The sequence below is a fragment of the Dermochelys coriacea genome, chromosome 9, assembly GCF_009764565.3.
Source record: "Dermochelys coriacea isolate rDerCor1 chromosome 9, rDerCor1.pri.v4, whole genome shotgun sequence".
NCBI classification, from domain to species: Eukaryota; Metazoa; Chordata; order Testudines; family Dermochelyidae; genus Dermochelys; species Dermochelys coriacea.
In genome coordinates, this window is record NC_050076.1 from 90,030,762 (window position 1) to 90,051,116 (window position 20,355).

The window sequence follows — 20,355 nt, forward strand, 5'->3', positions numbered from 1 at the left end:
CTCATCCTAATTCATAAAAGTTAAAGGCTGATTTAAAACCTGAAGCAAGAGGTTTAATATCCTTCCATTTTATTTTTAGTATTAGCTATCATAACTCCAGATATTCTTGTTATCTGTGTACATGGCCAGTCTCTCTCTGACACTCTATGCTACACATCTATGTAGTACTTTTCATCCCAAAGACCACACAACATTTAATAAATTATATGCTTACCACAGCACTGAAGTGCAGCCACCTCTGGGGTGCAGTGTGGCAGCCAAGTGGCAAAACATGCATTACTTTTGTCCAATTTCAGGGCAAAAGCACACAGTTATGAAAAGCACTATGGGATCTTTAATGCCAGTGCAAAGTAGGTCTGTGTAACAATAAACTGCATGGTGTTTTCCTTACCTACTTGGAAGATGTCAGCAATCCTATCAGGATTTAAACCTTTGGTTCCAGGGAACGCAGGTATTCCAAAACTGATGCTTACAGCAGTAAGTTATTCCTCCTGCAAACATATTTGAACCTTTTGTTTTCTAGGACAATCAATCGGAAAGAACGACCTATGTTCAAAGCCAACCATGGATGCATTGCCTGACATCAATATTTCCAGTAAGTTAGATATTGGAAAGCCTCCTAAAATGATGGTTCTTACCTCTTTCTGTATCGTAGAGGTATACAAACTTTTCCCATTTGTAATGAGTCAGAAGGCTCAGGATGGCTCCTTTTAACGCTGGCCGCATCTGAATGACAAACTGCACATCTGCATCTGCTGGGAAGCTGGGTGTGACAAAGGACGTGTGCAGAGCTCCACAAAATGATGTCAGTGTGTTCATGGACATCTGGTCATAGAATCCAAAGATGGCATAAACTCCTCTAGAAAACTGTGAACAAACTAACAAACAAAAGACAGAGCTGTTACAATCTGAAACCACCATGAAGCAGTGTTATATAATTAATGGGAGGGGTTGGGGGAAAAAGGAAAATTGCAGTTCTGGTTGCAAAGTGTTCAGTGTCAGCCCAAGGAAAGTAACAAGCTCCAGAGTGGAAAGCCCCCTGCTCACAAGTACTTGCTCTGAGCCCACCTGCCTTCAGCCCCCAATGTTTAATGCAGAGATTGTCAACTCAAACATTCCAGCTAATCTCAGCCTCTAGGGACTAACCTGGAGAGAGGAGGCGGTCTCAAGATAGGCAAGCCCTTTATCTCTGAGCTACACTGCATACTTGAAAAGAACAGAAGTACTTGTGGCACCTTAGAGACTAACAAATTTAATGCATCCGATGAAGTGAGCTGTAGCTCACGAAAGCTTATGCTCTAATAAATTTGTTAGTCTCTAAGGTGCCACAAGTACTCCTTTTCTTTTTGCGAATACAGACTAACACGGCTGCTACTCTGAAACCAAATTTATTTGAGCGTAAGCTTTCGTGGGCTACAGCCCACTTCATCGGATGCATAGAATGGAACATATAGTAAGAAGATATATACACACATACAGAAAAGGTGGAGTAAGAGGCTAATTAGTTAAGATGAGCTATTATCAGCAGGAGAAAAAAAACTTTTATAGTGATAATCAAGATGGCCCATTTAGACAGTTGACAAGAAGGTGTGAGGATACTTAACATGGGGAAATAGAAATAAATGTGTTAGTCTCTAAGGTGCCACAAGTACTCCTGTTCTTTTTGCGGATACAGACTAACACGGCTGCTACTCTGAAAACTGAAACCAGGAAGATGAGACAAAAATATTTCAGCCACCCCTAATCATCACTCTTGCCTAGTAGCCACACATTTTACCTAGCAAGATGCAAGGGAAATGAATTATATATAAAAGAAGCCAGGTCTTCTACATGAAGATATATTGCTTTCCAAAGTACTACACCGAAACATTCATTTTGACCACAAATGCTAACATTCAGAATCATTAAAGCCTGTTTATCTTAAAAAGGACTCTCCCCAATACCAAGTCATTGACAAGGCAACATAGATAACACCTTGAATAGCTACTAACCTGTGAGCATTTGATTTTCTTCCAGGAGACCCAGATGCAAAAATATAAGTGCCATTAAAGATTTTTTTTAAGAGCTTAACCATTGTAAATGGATGTGAGCAAAAATGGATACCAACAGCAAATAATAGCAGCTGCTATTAGAGAGAAAAGAGGAAGGAATAAATAAAGTACCAACTTCAAAGAAAAAGTTTTCAAAAAGCCTCCACTGCAGTAAAAAGGAAAAGATACAAAGGCAACTACAGTACAACCAGCATTTATTCCTAGGGGTGTGATGACACAGGAATTAACACATTGCCTAAAATGCATTTTGTTAAACTATGTAGCAGTAGGAAATAAAAACAGAAAGTCTGCTATAAAAATTATCTGCTGAAGAAACAAATAAAAACAAACAGTGTGACAGGCAAAATGGAAGTGTATCAAAAAGAAGGGAAAAAATAAAGGCTGTCAGAAATTATGACAGTATCAGGATCATGGTAACAGCTTAAACTATGTCAACGCTATAAGAAAATCTAGCGAGTTAGGGCATGATCCTGTGAGATGATGAGTGCCCTAACCTTCCACTGACTGAGCACCTTGTAGACTCAGACCCTTAATGCATTCTCATGGATCATGTATTGTAGAGAACACGTAAGGGAATACATTTGTGCTAAATGCCCTGTTATTTTAAGTGTTCTCCTGGTCAGGGAAGCAAGAAGTGTGCTGTTGAAATCTGAAAACTGGTAGGTCCTCACCATTCCTTTCTGTCTTCTCTCTGCTCTGGGGATGGGGCCCAACAAAATGTAAACAACCATAGACATACAATCCATGTAGCAATATGCTGTCACCCCACAATGTGAATGCACTGCTACTGCCCTCTACGGGCTAAAATATCAGACCTGGTTAAATGTGCATGGTCATGTAGTCCTTTTGTGGCTTCAGCCTACAGATGACATAAACCTTAAAACAACTTCGCAGGTGTGAATCTTGCCGAGATTACTACTGCTAAATAAATAATGTTGAACTGGGCTGTACCGAACATATGTTTTCCCATTGTCATCCCAACATAGTTCTATTATCATCAGACTTCCGGATGCCATGGCAATAAGTGCACAGCTAGAACCTAGTCAAGTAAACACTTTAAGTGCTACGTTGATGTAGCAATTTTGATTCTGAAAGGGTTTCAGCAGAAATTATTATATATGCCCAAAGAACTACAGAAAAACATTTTCCATAGATTTATGTGGTATCAAAGACAACTACAGACTAACGCGGCTACCACTCTGAAACCTGTCTGACTTAGGGTACCAGTTCTTATTTTTGATCAGAAAGAACGCTTGCAAGAAAACTGGCCTTACGTTCACAAGATGCCAAATACTAAACCAACAGAAACAAAATTTTAAAATATACTGTTTTTCCCCTTCATTGTAGAGCAATATTTAAGTTCCTGATCTTGAAAGTCCAATGCCTTAGAATTCCCATCAAACTACCTTGTTTCTGTTATTTCACACAGAGGATATGCCGGGCTTGATTTTCAGAAGTACTTGAGAACTCACAATTCGGCTGAAATCTGTGGGTGCTGAGCACCTCTCAGATTAGGCCCTGTAGTCCCATCTCTTCAGCCAAATTCTCTCTCTCTTGCCGTTTTAAAAAGTAGAATTAAATTGTGTCTATGTTCTGACTGGCTCATCCTCACTTCTATGGGCATGAGTATTATGAGCAGGGAAGTTGTTTAGTGATTGTGGGCAGATTGGGTATGTGACAGCATCTATGCCAAAAGATGCCTACAAATCAACAGCAGGATATTGCCTGCCTGGAGCATCCCAGGACAGATATTCACTACTTTGAAACTACCTCTCACCTGATACTTGTAAATCTATTTTTTGTAGATACATTTGTTGGATAAAAGAATTTAGTTTTGTCTTAAAACAAAAGAGCATCTTTTATTTCTCCTGAATTATGTCTCTACTCAGTACAACTCTACATATTTAATACTTTATAGAGTGACTTGATAAGCTACATTATTTTAGAATATCTTCATCTCTTAAAGCTTCCCTGCTTCTTTCTTTGGAGCTTAAGACTTCTGATTACCTATTCAGCACACACTGTAGATGCCAATTTGATTTTACTGGCCCATTTAAAGGGCAAATAAACTTTTATTTTTATAAGGGGAAGATAAAGGGACAGTTATCTTATCCTCAATGCTCATTTGCTTTTTTGAACTTCTAATTCTGTTATGATTTTGTAGCATAAAACTCTCTTTCACAAAGTGTTTTGCTCACGATTTACTGTAGCTGGCTTTCCAACAAATACATCTTAAGTGAATTTTAAATTTCCTTACCATTCTAACGCCATTAATCAATGAGCCACATTTAAAACCAGGTATTTTAGCAAACTACACACCCAATTCTATTTTCCTCCCATATACAACTTTTCGCAGGCCCAGTTTTCATTATTATTATTTTTGATAGTTCAGCACAAATTGACTTATGTTTGCTTTTCTTTACTGGAAGTACAGCAAAGGTCACACACAGAAAGGGACCGTTAAATAAGCAATTTTGTTGCAGCAAAAGACAATGCAATTTTTTTTTAAGAAGCAATGTCAGAGGCAGGCTCGTCACACCCATAATTATTGATTCTATGAATTGCTTTCCCTCTTTACTCACTGCAATATAATCATTAATTCTAATATAGGAAAAGAAACACTAATAATTTTATTTTAGTATTTTAAGTGCAATGGGGGTGTGACAGGTTCGGTCATAAAAACCCCTTGGGACTGCTACCTGATGTGCTGAGACGACATCTGAGCCTATTTTCCCTGGCAGCTTGGGACTTCAGTATCCTGCCTGGTTGTGCCAGACACACTAGCCTGCTGTAAAAACAGACCCAGGTCTGAACCACGTCCCCCACAAGCTGCAGGTTTAACTGAAAACAGCTTAAGAAGTGCTCCTGTCTCTAGCACCCGGATACCCAGTTCCCAATGGGATCCAAACCCCCAAATAAATCCATTTCACTCTGTATAAAGCTTGTACAGGGTAAACTCATAAATTGTCCGCCCTCTAACAACACTGATAGAGAGGTATGCACAGCTGTTTGCTCCCCCAGGAATTAATTGCTTACTCTGGGTTAATTATTAAACAAAAGTGATGTTATTAAATATAAAAAGTAGGATTTAAGTGGTTCCAAGTAGTAACAGACAGAATGAAGTTAGTTACCAAGTAAAATAAAACACGAAAGTCTAGCCTAATATAGTAGGAAACTAAATGCAGGTAAATCTCACCCTCAGAGATGTTCCAATAAGCTTCTTTCACAGACTGGACTCCTTCTGGGCCCAATCCTTTCCCCGGTACAGTTCTTGTTCCAGCTCAGGTGGTAGCTAGGGGATTTCTCATGACTGCAGCCTCCTTTGTTCTCTTCCACCCCCTTATATGGCTTTGGCACAAGGCAGGAATCTTTTGTCTCTCTGGGTCCCCACCCCTCCTTCTAAATGGAAAAGCACCAGGTTGAAGATGGATTCCGGTACCCGGTGACATGGTCACATATCCTGTAAGTCCCCAAGCCTTCATTCTTCACAAATTTATGTTTGATTTACAAAATATGCCAACAGACTTCATTGCGTTTTACAAGTAGAACACCAACAATAAAAATCTGCCTGCCATATATACTAACAAAGGCAAGGCAATCTGTGAGCTTTGGTGTTTTCAAAATTAGCACATTTTAAATGTCCTATGTAACGTGCAGGACATTCACAAACACTGCGATTTCAATCATTTGAAAAAAACCCAAAAAAACAACAACCGCCCTCTCTCTGCCCTTATTGCCCCCTCTTTACCTTCTTCAGAAATTCCAAGAAATATGAATCAATGTTTTCAACTTTCTGAAATTTATTCTTGGAGTAGTGATAGGAAGTGTTGCAAAGGGAAATGGGGTTTGGAATGACTGGAAGCATGCTGTGTTACATTTGTTACCATCATTTGGTCACTTGCTATTTAGTTACTTAGCTGCTTACAAAGCTAAAAATTATGTAGAATTTGGGCCATTACACTGTCTTTACTTGTAGCTTATTGTCCCAAAGCTAAAAATTATGTAGAAGCTGGAGAAACGTATGCATAAAATGAGTACTTTGGCCTACAACCTGCCAAAATTTAACAAAAGCTCTTGAAATTCTTTATATTCCTGCCTCCTCTACAATGCTTAGGAACCCCAAGAGTGTTACCTTCCACTTCCTAACTCAAATTTCTGTTTTCTCAAAATGTCTGATCAGGGCATCTCTTTTGCTAGGCCCCCAAATGTATAAGCATTGCTTGTCTTTATCCTGGGAAGTTTGATACTTGTTAGATGTTAAACTGTGCAGGATTCAGCATGTTATAAGAATATTCCTTGTCAAAGGATATTAAACAGATTACCAAGCCCAAATACAAAAGGTAATCTGTTGGAGTTTTAGGGAACCAAAATGGAGGTTTAAAGATTAAACTAGATTAAAGGTGAGAGGAATGTGAACCTGCCAGCCTATCAATTAATTTTTTCTTGGAGGATTTCAAAATGAATTAAACATCTGAGAACCATACTTTAATATGTGCTGCTTAGGATAGTTCTGGATCTTGCCTAGAAGGATTTATTATTATTATTATTATTATTATTAAAACATTAACAAGGGTTAGTACTCATTGTGCTAAACAATGTTAGCATTTCACAATATTCATTAATTTATCTTATTTCCCAGAATGTTCAATTACATTGCAATGAATTACAATGAAACCTCTGATTTATCTCAGAAAGATGATGTCAAAGGGCCACTCTGAAATATGACAGAGACAGGGTGGGTGAGTTAATATCTTTTATTGAAACAATTTCTGTTGGTGAAAGGAACAAGGTTTCGAGCTCCATAGAGGTCTTCTTCCAGTCTGGGAAAGGTAATCAGAACAACACTGCAAACACTTCTTAAACTTGCATTTCTACTTAAATACTATTGGCTTGATTGCAACACTTAGTTTTTTAAAAACGTGCACTGGGTTTCAATTTTGCACTGTGTTATGCTCAACGAAGGTTTCTTATTTGCAACTTGTGATGTAGCTTATTATTTATTATAAATAAATCCTTGGAAGTGTCATGACACTGTTTAAAAAACTCATTAAATCATTGCACAACTCATGAAAAAAATCCTTATTAAAAGCACCAGGAATCCTTACACAAACTCATGGATAAAGCATGATAAAATCCCTGTGCGAAAGGCATGCACCTCTCCTCCCCACACTTTATTCACAACAACACCCTAGCCTCAAAGTAAAAGCACAGCACATCCCTAATCCTGTGCCCTGATCCACTGCAGCATTTGTCAGAGGCCACCTCCCTGGCTGTTCATAATGTGCTTCAAGTCTGCTCACCTCCTCTGCCCACCCTTCGTCAAGGCTCTCTCAGACATAGCACAAAACACAATAAGCAGATATCGCTTAGCAGCTGCCAGCCATGATAGCAACCACCTCCATCTACACTACAGCCTTCCAAATGCCCATTACACAGTCACTCTGCAGCTACTCAGGATATAGTTACCTGAGGCTTCAGAAGCCAGGGAGGTGGGCCTCCCAGAATGTGAATCACGGGGAGAATCACAACAACAACAGTGGTCCTGGGAATGAAAGTTCCAATTCTCATTGCAGAAAACAGGCCAGCATTTCAAAAGATCCAGACATCATGGACCTTTCCAGACTACTCTAGGTTAATTTTGGTGAGCCTACCATGGTGATCAGCCACACCTTGCAACACCATGGACAAATATCCCTTCCTGCTGATGAACTTTCAGGCATGTGTAGGAGCCACAGAATAGGCATGTGTCCCCCATCAATGGCGTCAGTACAATTTGGGAATCCCAACCATGCAAATCCATCAATGGCCTCCTGTGCATTACCAAGCTTAATCACACCGGGGGAGAGCACCTTTTTGATAGCAGGGCACAGCTCATGACAGCAGCCCTGAGAGAGGACTACCAACACCAAACTGGTTAGCTACTGACCAGTTGTTGTCAGGGATGGCAAGCTTCCCATTAGTGATGGTCACACACTTCTGCGCACTGAGGAGAGTTTTCATGTAGGTGTTATGGTGCTGTGCCTCCAGGGTGAACTCCCCACAGATTTCTAGACCACCACTGCCAGTTACCCCGGGTCTGCACCACTAACCTATCCCACCACTCAGGGCTAGTTAGTGCTTGAGTCCAGAAGTGGCTGCTCACCGAATGAATCTGCTCCAGGAAAAGTTTATGAAAAAGCGACTGCTCAATTTCATTCTCCTTCTCCACGGGTGCCTGTATCATGCTGCCTCTCAAGTTATCACACATCTGAGATACAGGTGTATCATCCTGTTCATATTAATGACCATCAGTTCACAACTCTCAGCAGTATTTACTCCATGCTGACTGGCTGGCACTGGCTCACAAATAGATGAATAATGGAATGAAAGGAGAAGACTCATGGGAAGTTTTTAGTTTGACCACAAGTTCCAGAATTCCAGTGTCTTATGGCAGGCATCCCACAATGTGCAGCAAGACAAATCCCAGAATGCATACAGTCTAGCAGCAAAACAATGCATCATAGGGTTTTTGCCCAGAAAGTGGTGTTCTTATTTCAATACGTAGCACTGTGTGGACACAATGACCCTAAAGGGAAGAAGCTTAATCCAAGAGAACAAAGCGGAGTGGACACGCTGCTTGCAAAACAGTTATTCTGGATCACGTAACATGGATAAACATAAGCTAAAACTTTCAGTATAGACAATTCCTTGCTGCCAATGCACATGGGTGTAAGTAAGCAAAGAATCAGGTTCAGTTAGTTTAACCTCCTTTTAAATAACCTTTCAAAAGATCGACTTGCCACATGCAGTGAAGTGGAACTTAGTATGCAACTGAAGTTAGAAATTGTAAATAATGCCTTGTTTTAAGTGAAATTTGCCCATGGCCTATCAAATAGAAATGTATTAAGTTTGTGCATTTCTAATTTACTATAGGTTAATTTGCAATATGTTCCTGTTTTTATAATTTAATGATTCTGACTTTTAACTTGCAAATGTCACGGTCAAATTTCAGTTTCAATTTAGAATAAACATTTGTTCTCTGTGTTAATACCAATATAATAGTCATTAAGGGATTTATACTCACAAGGAAATATTTGTTTCACTGAATTTACAGAATCTAATATCATGGTGAGATGCTAGGAATGGGGCAATACCATAATTTGTATTTACCTATCTCAAGTATTTCTATACTGTCCATCACAATAGTGTATAAGCATGAGCATCAATATTGTGATGAGGCAAACGTTTCTTTGTTTAATGTAGAACAAGTCATGGATTGTATATCGGATTAGTATTGTTCACCTTCACCCGCTGAACGTTCCAAGGTTATGAAGGCTGATTTCCCAGCAGATCAGACTCACTGACAACAATCTTTACAGCGTCGGCATCAGGGCAGTTTATTTTTGAATATGATGGTTGTGGTATTCCGCGAAGTAGATTTCTTTGGTGAACTGGGGTAGCACAGCTTTTGAGACAGATTAGTAATTTAAGTGAAGTGTCTCTTCAGACTATAATATAAAGGGACAAGAGGCCTCATTTTCCACGAACAAAAGATTTTTTTGTACTAATACTGCCTCTTTTGATTGTACGTTTTAATCAATAAGAACAAATCCAGGCCTTTCTTCCAACCAGCGTGTTATCAGTCCGAGCAAAACCTTTCTATATAACAATAGAATGGAAGCATGCAATAAAACAGAAATGTACTGAATAAAATATAATGATTTTTTTTCATGTGAATTTAATGATTGTGAAAGGTAGCAAACTGAAAGACACAAAGTCTTAAATACTCCATTAGCACCACAGAAAAGGGACAGGAAATGGAGCAATTCTTCCCAACTGTGCCAGACCAATCTGTCTGACCCCCTGTTCTGGAGGGATTACCTGTAAGAAGGGAAAAGGTAATTCTGTCTCTTTGAATTATTCACTTCTTGTGCACTCTTTTGAAGCCACCAGTGAATCTGTGCTGAATAAACACAGGAAGAATTCTTAAAATATTTCAGATTTCTTGCACATCTTTATGGGAAGGAAGAAGAAGACACTTCTAAATCCTTTTTTGAGGTTAGGAGAATAGTTCTGACTCTGCAAGTTGCCATCTATGTATACTGTAGACTTTTGACTCACATGGTTTTCTGCGGAAGTAACAGAAGTCCACAGACAATGTCGAATATAGCACTATAGATGATGTGTTTTTAAAAGAAAGGCAATCAGGAAGCACGCAATCAGAATGCAATTGGTCCAATAAAGAACGCACTCAGTCCATATTTTAAGAGGTCTTGATGCTTGTGTAAGAAAAAAATACACCCCTAGAACCCTAAATCACACATGACCCTTCCAATCACAGGTTTCAGAGTAGCAGCCGTGTTAGTCTGTATTCGCAAAAAGAAAAGGAGTACTTGTGGCACCTTAGAGACTAACAAATTTATTAGAGCATAAGCTTTCGTGAGCTACAGCTCACTTCATCGGATGCATCCGATGAAGTGAGCTGTAGCTCACGAAAGCTTATGCTCTAATAAATTTGTTAGTCTCTAAGGTGCCACAAGTACTCCTTTTCTTTTTGACCCTTCCAATGTGACACTGGGCCAAAGCTTGCTGTGTTTAGCATGGGTCAAATTGCAATACAGTTACTCACACTGGTTTCGATAGTTCCTCACTCCACATTTAGTCCCAACAAAGTTATTGGGATTGCTTGTGAAGTAAGATGCTACTCACTGGGAGCCAGGCTATATCAATTGAGTGCTATCCAAACAGTCCTAAAATGAAGTCTCATTGAGATTATTCCCATTAAGTAAATCAACCCAGATTTGGCTCACTGTCTTGTTATGATAGCCTCTTCCCATAGTTCAAGAAGTTTTGTGCTATGCCAGCAACCTTCTCCCCTCCAGGGGTGCTGGAACAATTTGTATAGTGGGAGAGCTGAGAGCCATTGAACCAAACTGCTAACCCTGTATATCAGTGTTTCCCAAACTTGGGACGCTGGTTGTTCAGGGAAAGCCCCTGGTGGGCCCGACCGGTTTGTTTACCTGCAGCGTCCACTGGTTCAGCCGATCGCGGCTCCCACTGGCCACGGTTCGCTGTGCCTGGCCAATGGGGGTTGCGGGAAGTGGCGTGGGCCAAAGGATGTACTGGGTGCCACTTCCTGCAGCCCCCATTGGCTGGGCACAGCGAACCGCGGACGCGGCAGGTAAATAAACCGGCCGGGCCCGTCAGGGGCTTTCCCTGAGCAAGCAGCAGAACAAGTTTTGGAAACACTGCTGTATATAATGGAAACCACTTCAAGCCAGGGGGAGCGACAGCACCCCCCAGCACCACTAGTTCCAGCATCTATGCTTCCTGAGTATGTCTAGTTTTCCAGGTCAAACTGGAAATAAAGTCAGTTTTAAAGTGAAGAGTTAAAAACAGTTTCAGGTACAACATTCAGCCCAAGTCCTCCCAGCCAATTTTTGTGGTTTTACAATTACATTTTCCTATTTTTTTTTAATGTCTCTCTCTTCTGTCACTGTATAAAAAGACCCAGATGAACAAAGGGGGAACTAATTGACTAATATAGAAGGGAAACCTTGTGACAAATTGCTGTCACTATGAAAAAAATAAACAGAAAAATAGAGACTTTTTTGTCTCTTTCAGTTTCAGTGACCTTGATGCTACTTGTAAAGACAGACATTTCAGACTGCATAAGTGTGCTTGATAAATTCACAATATCTCTAATCAAATTGCCTGCAGGATTTGAGTGTATGTAATGGCCACTGAAGATTATTCACTCTTCCTAGCTTTAGCACTACTGCAGATGTAAGTAGCTCCTAAGGATCTTTGTACCATTACTTCATTTCATGTTTAATCTGCAGGAATCAACTGTACTGTGAAGTTGACCACTTATGGTTACTGGAGGACTAATGGGACAGAAGTGGAATAATTTTATGTAGTTATGGATGTAAATTTGGTGTAGGTTACAAATAAAACAAATATAGGGATTTCATTCTGATTGCTAGGATATACTCATCCACCCCTTAAAACCATCACATGGCTTCACACATTGAAAGTCTCTCAAACAGCAGCTGCAAGCACAGCACAGGTTGTGCACTAGGACTAAAGCCAAATTCATATCTTAGTTACAACAATGTAACTCCCACTGAAATGCCCAGGTGTATCTGGGATCTGACTCTGGTTCAGCATATGTACCAAACATCTCCTGTAAACACTTCATTTCAAATAATAAGGGATGGTTAGAATCTAGAGACAATTCATCATTTGATGTGCTCACCAACTCAAAAAGAAGAATATTTCAAACAAAAAAGGAAAGAATTTATCATATCTGGTATATGCAGAAGATACATTTTATTTGCCTGGCTACAGTGCTTTTATTTATGGTACTTAAATGAGAGAACTTTTTGACTAGCAGAGTATAAGGAGCTTTAAAGATAATTACAGTAATCTGTTCTATTCCAGAGAAGTTAGCAAGATTTGCCTAGTTCTCATATATGCCTCTGTGTTGGGCACAACCACAGTTACAGTCCTTGCACTCTCCATGTGCCTGTGTAATATACTGGTGAGTGTGTTACAGGTCCCCTTTTTGTGCCTAATCCACAGATGATATGTGGATGTGACAGTCCTACCTTGGCTCTAACTCAAGCTGTAGCAGCTCATGGCTTTAGTTCTGAAGGTTCCCAATTCAATCGCTGGTGTCCCGTCCATGACACTGGCCATCACATATGGATTTACTCCAGACTAGCACTGAGAGGAGTACTAGGATCCCCAAAGAGATACAAGAAGGCTGCCCCCCTCTGTACATGCTAAACCAGTACAATCTGTGGGAGAATGCATGTTACATCCTGTAACAAGGTGGCAACACAGCCAGTAGCATAAAGCCATGATCTGACCCACAGAATTACATAAAGGTGTACCTACGCTCACACATATAAAAATCCATAATGTGACTAAAAGACCCTATTGTCAACAGCTTCCATTTCAGGTCTGCTGAAATTCAGGATGCCTCTCACTGCTGCATTTAGTGCTTATGTGTGTAGAAGCCTTTCTGTTAACATGGGAGCTAGGATGGGTATGAGACTGAAGGACTTTCTGAAAGCACATATCAGATTGATGTTAAGCATCACTCTTTTCTCAGCTGCACTGTATATCTATTTTTAATTGCAGTCCCTTTGGCTGAATTATCATAGGCCTCTTTGATGGAGAGGTATCATTCAGGGAAGGATATAAATTACTATTGCCCAAGAATCCTCGCTGTTAAACCTTTACTCAAGATCCTGACATTGCATAAAAATGCTATCTACTGTAATCTGAGAGATTCCTCTGTGTTTGTATGACATTATAGGATTTGCATATTGTTGTAAGTACAAAAGAAAAAAAAAACCTCAGACACAGCTATATCTGGGTAGGATTGCCAGCTTTCTAATTGCACAAAACCAAACACTCTTGCCCTGCCCCTGCTCACTCCCCTGCAGCCTCCCTCCGTTGCTTGCTGTCCCCCACCCTCACTTACTTTCACTGGGCTGGGGCAGAAGGTTGGGGTGCAGGAAGGGGTGAGGGCTCTGGCTAGGGGGGCAGGCTCTGGGGTAGGGCCAGAAATGAGGGATTTAAGGTACAGGACGGGGCTTTAGGTGCAGGGGGGGTGAGGGCTCTGGGGTGGGGCCAGAGATGAGGGATTTGGGGTGCAGAAGGGGGCTCTGGGCTAGGGCTGAGGGGTTCAGAGTGCAGAAGGGGGCTCAGGGCTTGGGCAGGAGGTTAGGGGCGAGGGCTCTGGGAAGGAGTTAGGGTGGGGGAGGGGCAGGGCATTAAGGTGCGGGAGGGGGTTTGGGGTGTGGGCTCCAGCCAGGCAGCACTTACCTCAGGTGGCTCCCAGAAGCATCTGGCATGTCTGGCTCCTAGGCGGAGGGTCCAGGGTTCTCTGCATGCTGCCCAAGCCTGCAGGAGCCACCTCCACAGCTCCCATTGGCTCAGGATGGAGCCCCCGGGGCTGCCCCTGCGCTAGGAGCCGCACATGCCAGCCACTTCTGGGAGCCACATGGAGCCAGAGCAGGCAGGGAGCCTGCCTTAGTCCCACTGTGCCACAGACTGGACTTTTAGCGGCCCGGTCAGCAGTGCTGACCGGAGCTGCCAGGGTCCCTTTCCGACCAGGCATTTCGGTAGAAAACTGGACTCCTGGCAACCCTGTATCTGGGGCCACTGCAAACGCCAATTACTCCATCCTTTGCATTCCTAGTGATGACTCTCTTTGTTTATAACACTAAAGGTGCATTTGACATGCTGTATTTGTTCATATGCTTTGCACTGGACTTCCTTTTGTTGTTGTGTAAAGTGGTTATAAAATCTACCCAATCAGGTCTTAAACAGAGGCAAACAACGTAACCCTCTTGGTTTCATGTGATGCTCTAAACAATGACTTTTCTTAAATAAGATTTAAGAAAATGAAAATCATTCCAAATAAAGCTGACCCTGCCACCCCCTCCGAGTAGTTTTGACAAGTAAAATGAAATCACATCACGGAAGATACAGAGAAGGACTAGACAGAAACCATCAAACAGACACAGTGAACATATTTTCATTCACCAAAGGGACTTTTCAAACTAAAGTAAACAAATGTGTCATCGAGTATTTTCATAACTTCAAATACGTAGAGTAAGTGTGACAGGTCAAGTAAATAAGTGAGGGTAATCACTCTGTACCATGTGGTAGCCCTCTGAAAAGCAAGCCACATTCTGGAGTCCATTTCTAAAATAGCTGAATTTACAGGTACTCTAATACAGAGTCGATTATAATTTCCCAAGTGAATGAGAGAATCCAGTCTATAGTTAATTAGATCCAATGATATGGGAAATGCCAGATAATTAATTGCCTGTTTTAAAAGATTTAACTCTGAAAGTGAATTGTAGAAGGAGATTTTGGGGAAGTGGGTAGTAAAGCTCATCTTCTATTATAAATCTTGAATATAGGTCTCCAAGCAGAATTTCCGAAACAATCATGTTATAGTGTAGATTTATTAAGCAACATCATTGATCATAATTTTATATGACACTGCCACTTTACATTATAACTTTTAAAATTTTGCCATTAATAAGAGCTGACAGCACCTGCACAAAAATGAGATATGCCTCGTAAGAGGCTATGGCAGTGAAAACAAAATTAAAAACAAAGAATGTTAATACAAAAAAATAATTAAATCAAGATGTTTAAAGCTTAGGATATCACTCCAAGAGGAAACATGATTCAGTCGATAGATTTCCTTTTGCTTGAAAAAGTTCATTATTGTCTAAAATTTTTTTTAAAAAAATGTTACCAAACAAATTACACTCTGAAAAGTAGTTAGCTAAATGCAGAAGATTCTCAGGCTTGTGGTTAATTAAGGTACCTATTATTATGCTTGCCTCTGAAAAATAAAGCCATTTAAACAAGCTAGCATGCCCAGCACACATCCTCTCTCTATAGCAAGGCCAAAATGAAGAAAAGAGGCACAAGTGGATGTTTGGTGCTGTGGATCCCGTATAAAGACAACTTCTGGTGGAGCTTGGAACAACACCACCACTTCTGAGCTCCCATTGCAGTCTGCTATTAAAGACAACTGAAGGAAATTCAGGGTCAGCGTATATTTGAATGAGCAATATCTTAATCATCTTTTTACGTCTGAAAGCAGGATTTGGATGTCTTATTAAAGTGCTTGATTGACAACCGGGCTCCCTGAAAGCATTGTAATAAAGAAGTTTATACAGGTGTACAAAAAAAAAGTCTGTTATCTTCAAACAATATAATCAGCCTCCCTAGTGACCATACAACATACTCTCCTCTCCTTCTTTCATTTTGTTTTTAGAGGTCCAATCCTACAACCTCTATCAAGTAGAGTGCTTACTGTCATCATGAATGCATCCAGTGAAGTGAACTGTAGCCCACGAAAGCTTATGCTCAAATAAATTTGCTAGTTTCTAAGGTGCCACAAGTCCTCCTGTTCTTTTTGCGGATACAGACTAACATGGCAGCTGCTCCGAAACCTGTCATCGTGAGCTATTTCATTATGTCAATGGAAACTATTGGACTAATAGGATTGTTCAGGACAGAAAGCACTACATACACACTAAACTGGGTTTGCAAGATTGCGGTCTTTGGCCAGAAGCCTCCCAACACTTATGCAAGTGCTTCACTTTGCACATGCAAATAGTCCCACTGAGTTTGTAGGACTGTTTCTTGGATTGTAAGCACATCAGAGTAGGGAACCAGTGTTTATAGTTTGCATTGTAACATGTCTCACACACTTTATAAATTAAAAAAAAAAAGGAGAAGATTAGAGCCCTTAGGATATTATGAGGATTTTCCTTTTTGCTGTGTGGTAAGCTATAGAAAGAATCACAATTTTCAGTAACAAGAAAATATAAAGACCCTTTTGTATGTTGTTTTTCCTCAAATTGCTCTTTTTGCTGAGAAAGTTAGAAAAGCAAAGCTGTTAAGAATAGTTTACCAAGGAAAAATATCTGCTTTTCAACTCCCAGGTTAGTTTTTGAATAACTTGATACCGCAGCTGAATAGCCAAGCTTGCGCACATGTTTTAATTAGAAGTAAGATGAGCATCTACTGTTTGCATTTATAATGTAGCTGGTTCATGAACAGTGGGAGCAAATTTGTCCATCACAAATGTTTGGTTTGTGCTGCTTTGCTGCATAATTTCAGCAGGAAAAGCTTCTATAACAACTAAGCAGAGCTTTCACAGCTGAAGTCAGGCTCTAAATTTTGTCAACTACAATAGCTATTGTTTTAGTTTTTCTGCTGTATTTTGTCAGATGAGGCATTGCACAAATTATCAAAAGAATCCATCGCACACTGGTTCCATGCTAACAAGATAGAGGGGGTCTATTCTCCAACTGATATGTATGAGATTTATTCAGCTAACTCTCAATAGCTTTTATGGAGTTTGGGCATGTCAATATTCTGTGCTGATAAGAGAATAGACCCTTGACAATGTTATTATATTATCTGCTCAAAAAAGATATTATCAATTAATATGGCAGCTTTCAAGGTACAGTAGAGACTCAGTCCAGGAACGGGTACAAGGGAAAAGAAAGCAAAAAAGTCTGGATATTAGTAAACTATTGAAGAGCAATGGCTTACTAAGATCTGAATTACCAGTTAAATGAACACACCATCTTAAGCTAAAATGAATATTTACAATGGTCCGATGTACTGTTAAGAAAACACCTCTCAATCTGCATTTTGATCATATATTTTTAGGCTATTATTTGTAAACAAAAAAAAGATAATTTTTCAGTTTATGTCATTGGTAGTTTGTGCTAGGGAAAAGAATTATTTTTAAACATTATATTTAAAAACTACAATCGAGAGGTAAGATGTGAATGAAATTAAGCTTCTGATCACTAAATAACAAGCAAGTGCATAGTGATGGGTTGCTTTTAAGAATATTACAGCATTGCCAATTATTTTCATCAGCATAAATACAATGATCAAAAATAGCATTTTAAGAATTATGGGCAAGACCTTCAGTTGGTGTAAGTCAACCAAGGTTCAGTGAAGTCAGCGTGGCTAGGCCGATTTACACTAGCTGAGAATCTGGTTTTATATATTTTGCATGATCATAAGTGCAATTATTTAGTAAACTTGCTAAAGTTGTAGACTTATGCACATTTATATAAAACCAACTACAATTGTCAATAGTTTTAACTATGACATACCCTTCAAATTGTGCTCAACAAGTTAAAAGCTAATTGATGCTGACCCAGCAGCGAAATGAAGACACACACATGCATGGAACTAAGTGGCAGGCTACAACTTTTATTAAATTTCAGCACAGGAGAGGGGTGCTGCCCATCCATCAACCGTACTCTCCTATGCCAGGCATTTAATTGGTTCCTTACCATATCACCCATAACTTGGGATAGGCTCTCAGTCTCCCCTCTCCCTTCCCCACCGCCAGGACTCAGCTCCCTGAGGGGGACAGTGAGGGGGACAGAGGGTGCGGAAGGGGGGGACCGCGACCCACAAGGGCCACAAGGTCTGACCTTGGACCACAAAGGCTACAAGCTCAAGACCCACCACCAAATACAGGTCTTTTCTCTGGAGACCCTTCATTTTAATCTTTTTAACTGCACTGGAAACTGGCCAAAAGTTGCGACGAATTAATAATTCAACCCAAGTATCTCAGTTAGGCACTAAGCGGCTTCCTACTTAACCCACTATGGTTGAAGGTGCTGCAAGGAAGGCAGAGAAACTCCTTGGTCCTCTGCCAATTGGCCCACTGGGGGAGGAAGCCTTCCTGATCAGGTGATCAGCCAGACCTAAAGCATCTGTCAGGCTGGGTTCCCTTTCCTAGTGGGTAGGATGGGGCTGGAGGAGTGGAGCCTAAAGAGGCTCTCACTACAGGTTAAATCCTGGCAGTCTGCACTGGAAGGCTGGCCAGTCTGCACTGCTCCCTCACAGCTGGCCAATGGATGTCAGAGACCCACGGGGGAGGAGGAGCTGTCTGTGTCCCTCGGCAAGTGTCCCCTCCTTCGCTGCTGGGACTTTCCCCCTTTGCTGCTGGTCCCATCAAGCTCCCCCATTCATTGAGGAAAGTGGATGGCATTTATCTAGAGCATATACGGCGAAATTCTGCTCTCAATTTCACCAGTTTAAATCTGGAATAACTATTGTAGTCAATGGAGTTACTCCAGATCTACACGAGCAAGTAATGGTAGAGCTAAGAAACCCTTAGCACATTTTAATTTATTTCTGGCCACCCACATTTTAATTACCCTAATAGGAGACGATGGGAATTATAAAGCAAAGCACATATACATTTTATTCTTTAATTTAATGAGCATAGATAAGTATAAATATGAATCAATCAGTGAAAGGACACATCATTTAAGTCAGACAGTGGCTTCTCATTCGATGTATTTGTTAACGTTCTGATTTAGAACAACAGATTGCTGCAGTAAGGGTACTGAAGCAGCAGCCAAAGAGCCATCTGCTGAGCATCTCTCGGGTGAATTCAATACCAAAAGAAGTAGGTGACTGAAGAACCCAAGCAATGGGAATACACACCATTAACTAAGTGACAGAATGAAGGATTGAAAACTTTCTAGGGTCACTGTAGAGAAACAAACTATACTAATTTTTTACTGAAAATCAGAAAGATGAAAGTATGAGCTATAAGCCCAGAAGATTGCTACTGTATGCACTATACATGGATTTTGCTTCTTGCTTTTCTCTCTCATTCAACACACATGATGGTTGTAACCTGGACTGAAAGGCACATATATGTCTTTATCTTATAATGGAGCCTTTAGTAATTTAATAAAACTAAATTTCTTTAGCATGTGTAGCAGACCAGTTAGCGCTCATTGGGGTTTTATCATATGAGGTCACTTCAGGCAAAATTTCTTAACTGTCTGACTTTATTGAAGGCATTATAGTAATCTCCTGAGTCTACTTTAGCAATACCCCATTATACTTCCCTTTAAGTAACTTACTGTACTCAAAGTATGAAATGTTTTTAAAATGTAACCTACACTAAAACAGTATTAAGGTGAAGTCTCTGTATTTATAGCATACAGGGAAGGCATAATTCAGCGTATCACTTCACATCCCAGCTGTCATCAGAGACATAACCTTTTCATAATACATGTATTGTATGTGTGCCAGTGAGAGATGAATAGTCCTGTAAATAATCAATACAGTTCATTCAAACCACTGGAAATAGCATTTCAGACAACTGGCAATTTCATCAGTTTCATTGGGCTGTCCAAAAATAAACAGCTTGAGATGATGGAATGACCTCCATGGTTATCTGTAAATAAAGTTAATCTTGGTAGTTGTTTTTTGTTGGGGTCATCATCAAGGACAATAGAAATCTAATTTCGGCGCAAAAAATCACTGGGAGGCAAGGCAGGTTCCAAGAATCTAAAGAACTGTTGAAGAATTATTTTTATTTTTGTTTTTAATTTGGCTTCACCTGACCCTCATATTTCAATACATGATCATTTATAAACATATGGGGGATCTTTCATGTACTGTAATAGAGATGAAACCTCTCAAGGAAACTTTAACACTATGCAAAAAGAAAAGGAGTACTTGTGGCACCTTAGAGACTAACAAATTTATTAGAGCATAAGCTTTCGTGAGCTACAGCTCACTTTAACACTATGGGAAAAGAGATCACATGGTCTCAGGGTTTGGCAATAGACGCAAAAGTCATATTAACTGAAAGCTTCATTTAGTGACCTGGGTGGGTGTGGGCCTGGGATAATTGAAAACCTGGATAATTTATGGGTTTGCAACAAAATTCACATTCTAAACTATTTAAATGTTAAATCTGGCAGCTTCAGATGGAATT

At 40.2% G+C, this 20,355-nt stretch overlaps 1 protein-coding gene across 6 annotated transcripts in view; it reads right to left on the reverse strand.

Moving 5' to 3' along the window:
- Positions 1 to 20,355, reverse strand: part of GRIA3 (glutamate ionotropic receptor AMPA type subunit 3) — a 222,117-nt gene that overhangs the window by 184,310 nt on the left and 17,452 nt on the right. For all 6 annotated transcript variants that reach the window (XR_005294793.2, XM_038415652.2, XM_038415654.2 and 3 more), the window contains exon 3: positions 639 to 878. Coding sequence is in view for 5 of the 6 variants with exons in the window: in XM_038415652.2 (XP_038271580.1) it covers positions 639 to 878 (240 nt within the window). In the remaining variant the exon portion in view is untranslated. The remainder of the gene's footprint in view (positions 1 to 638; positions 879 to 20,355) is intronic.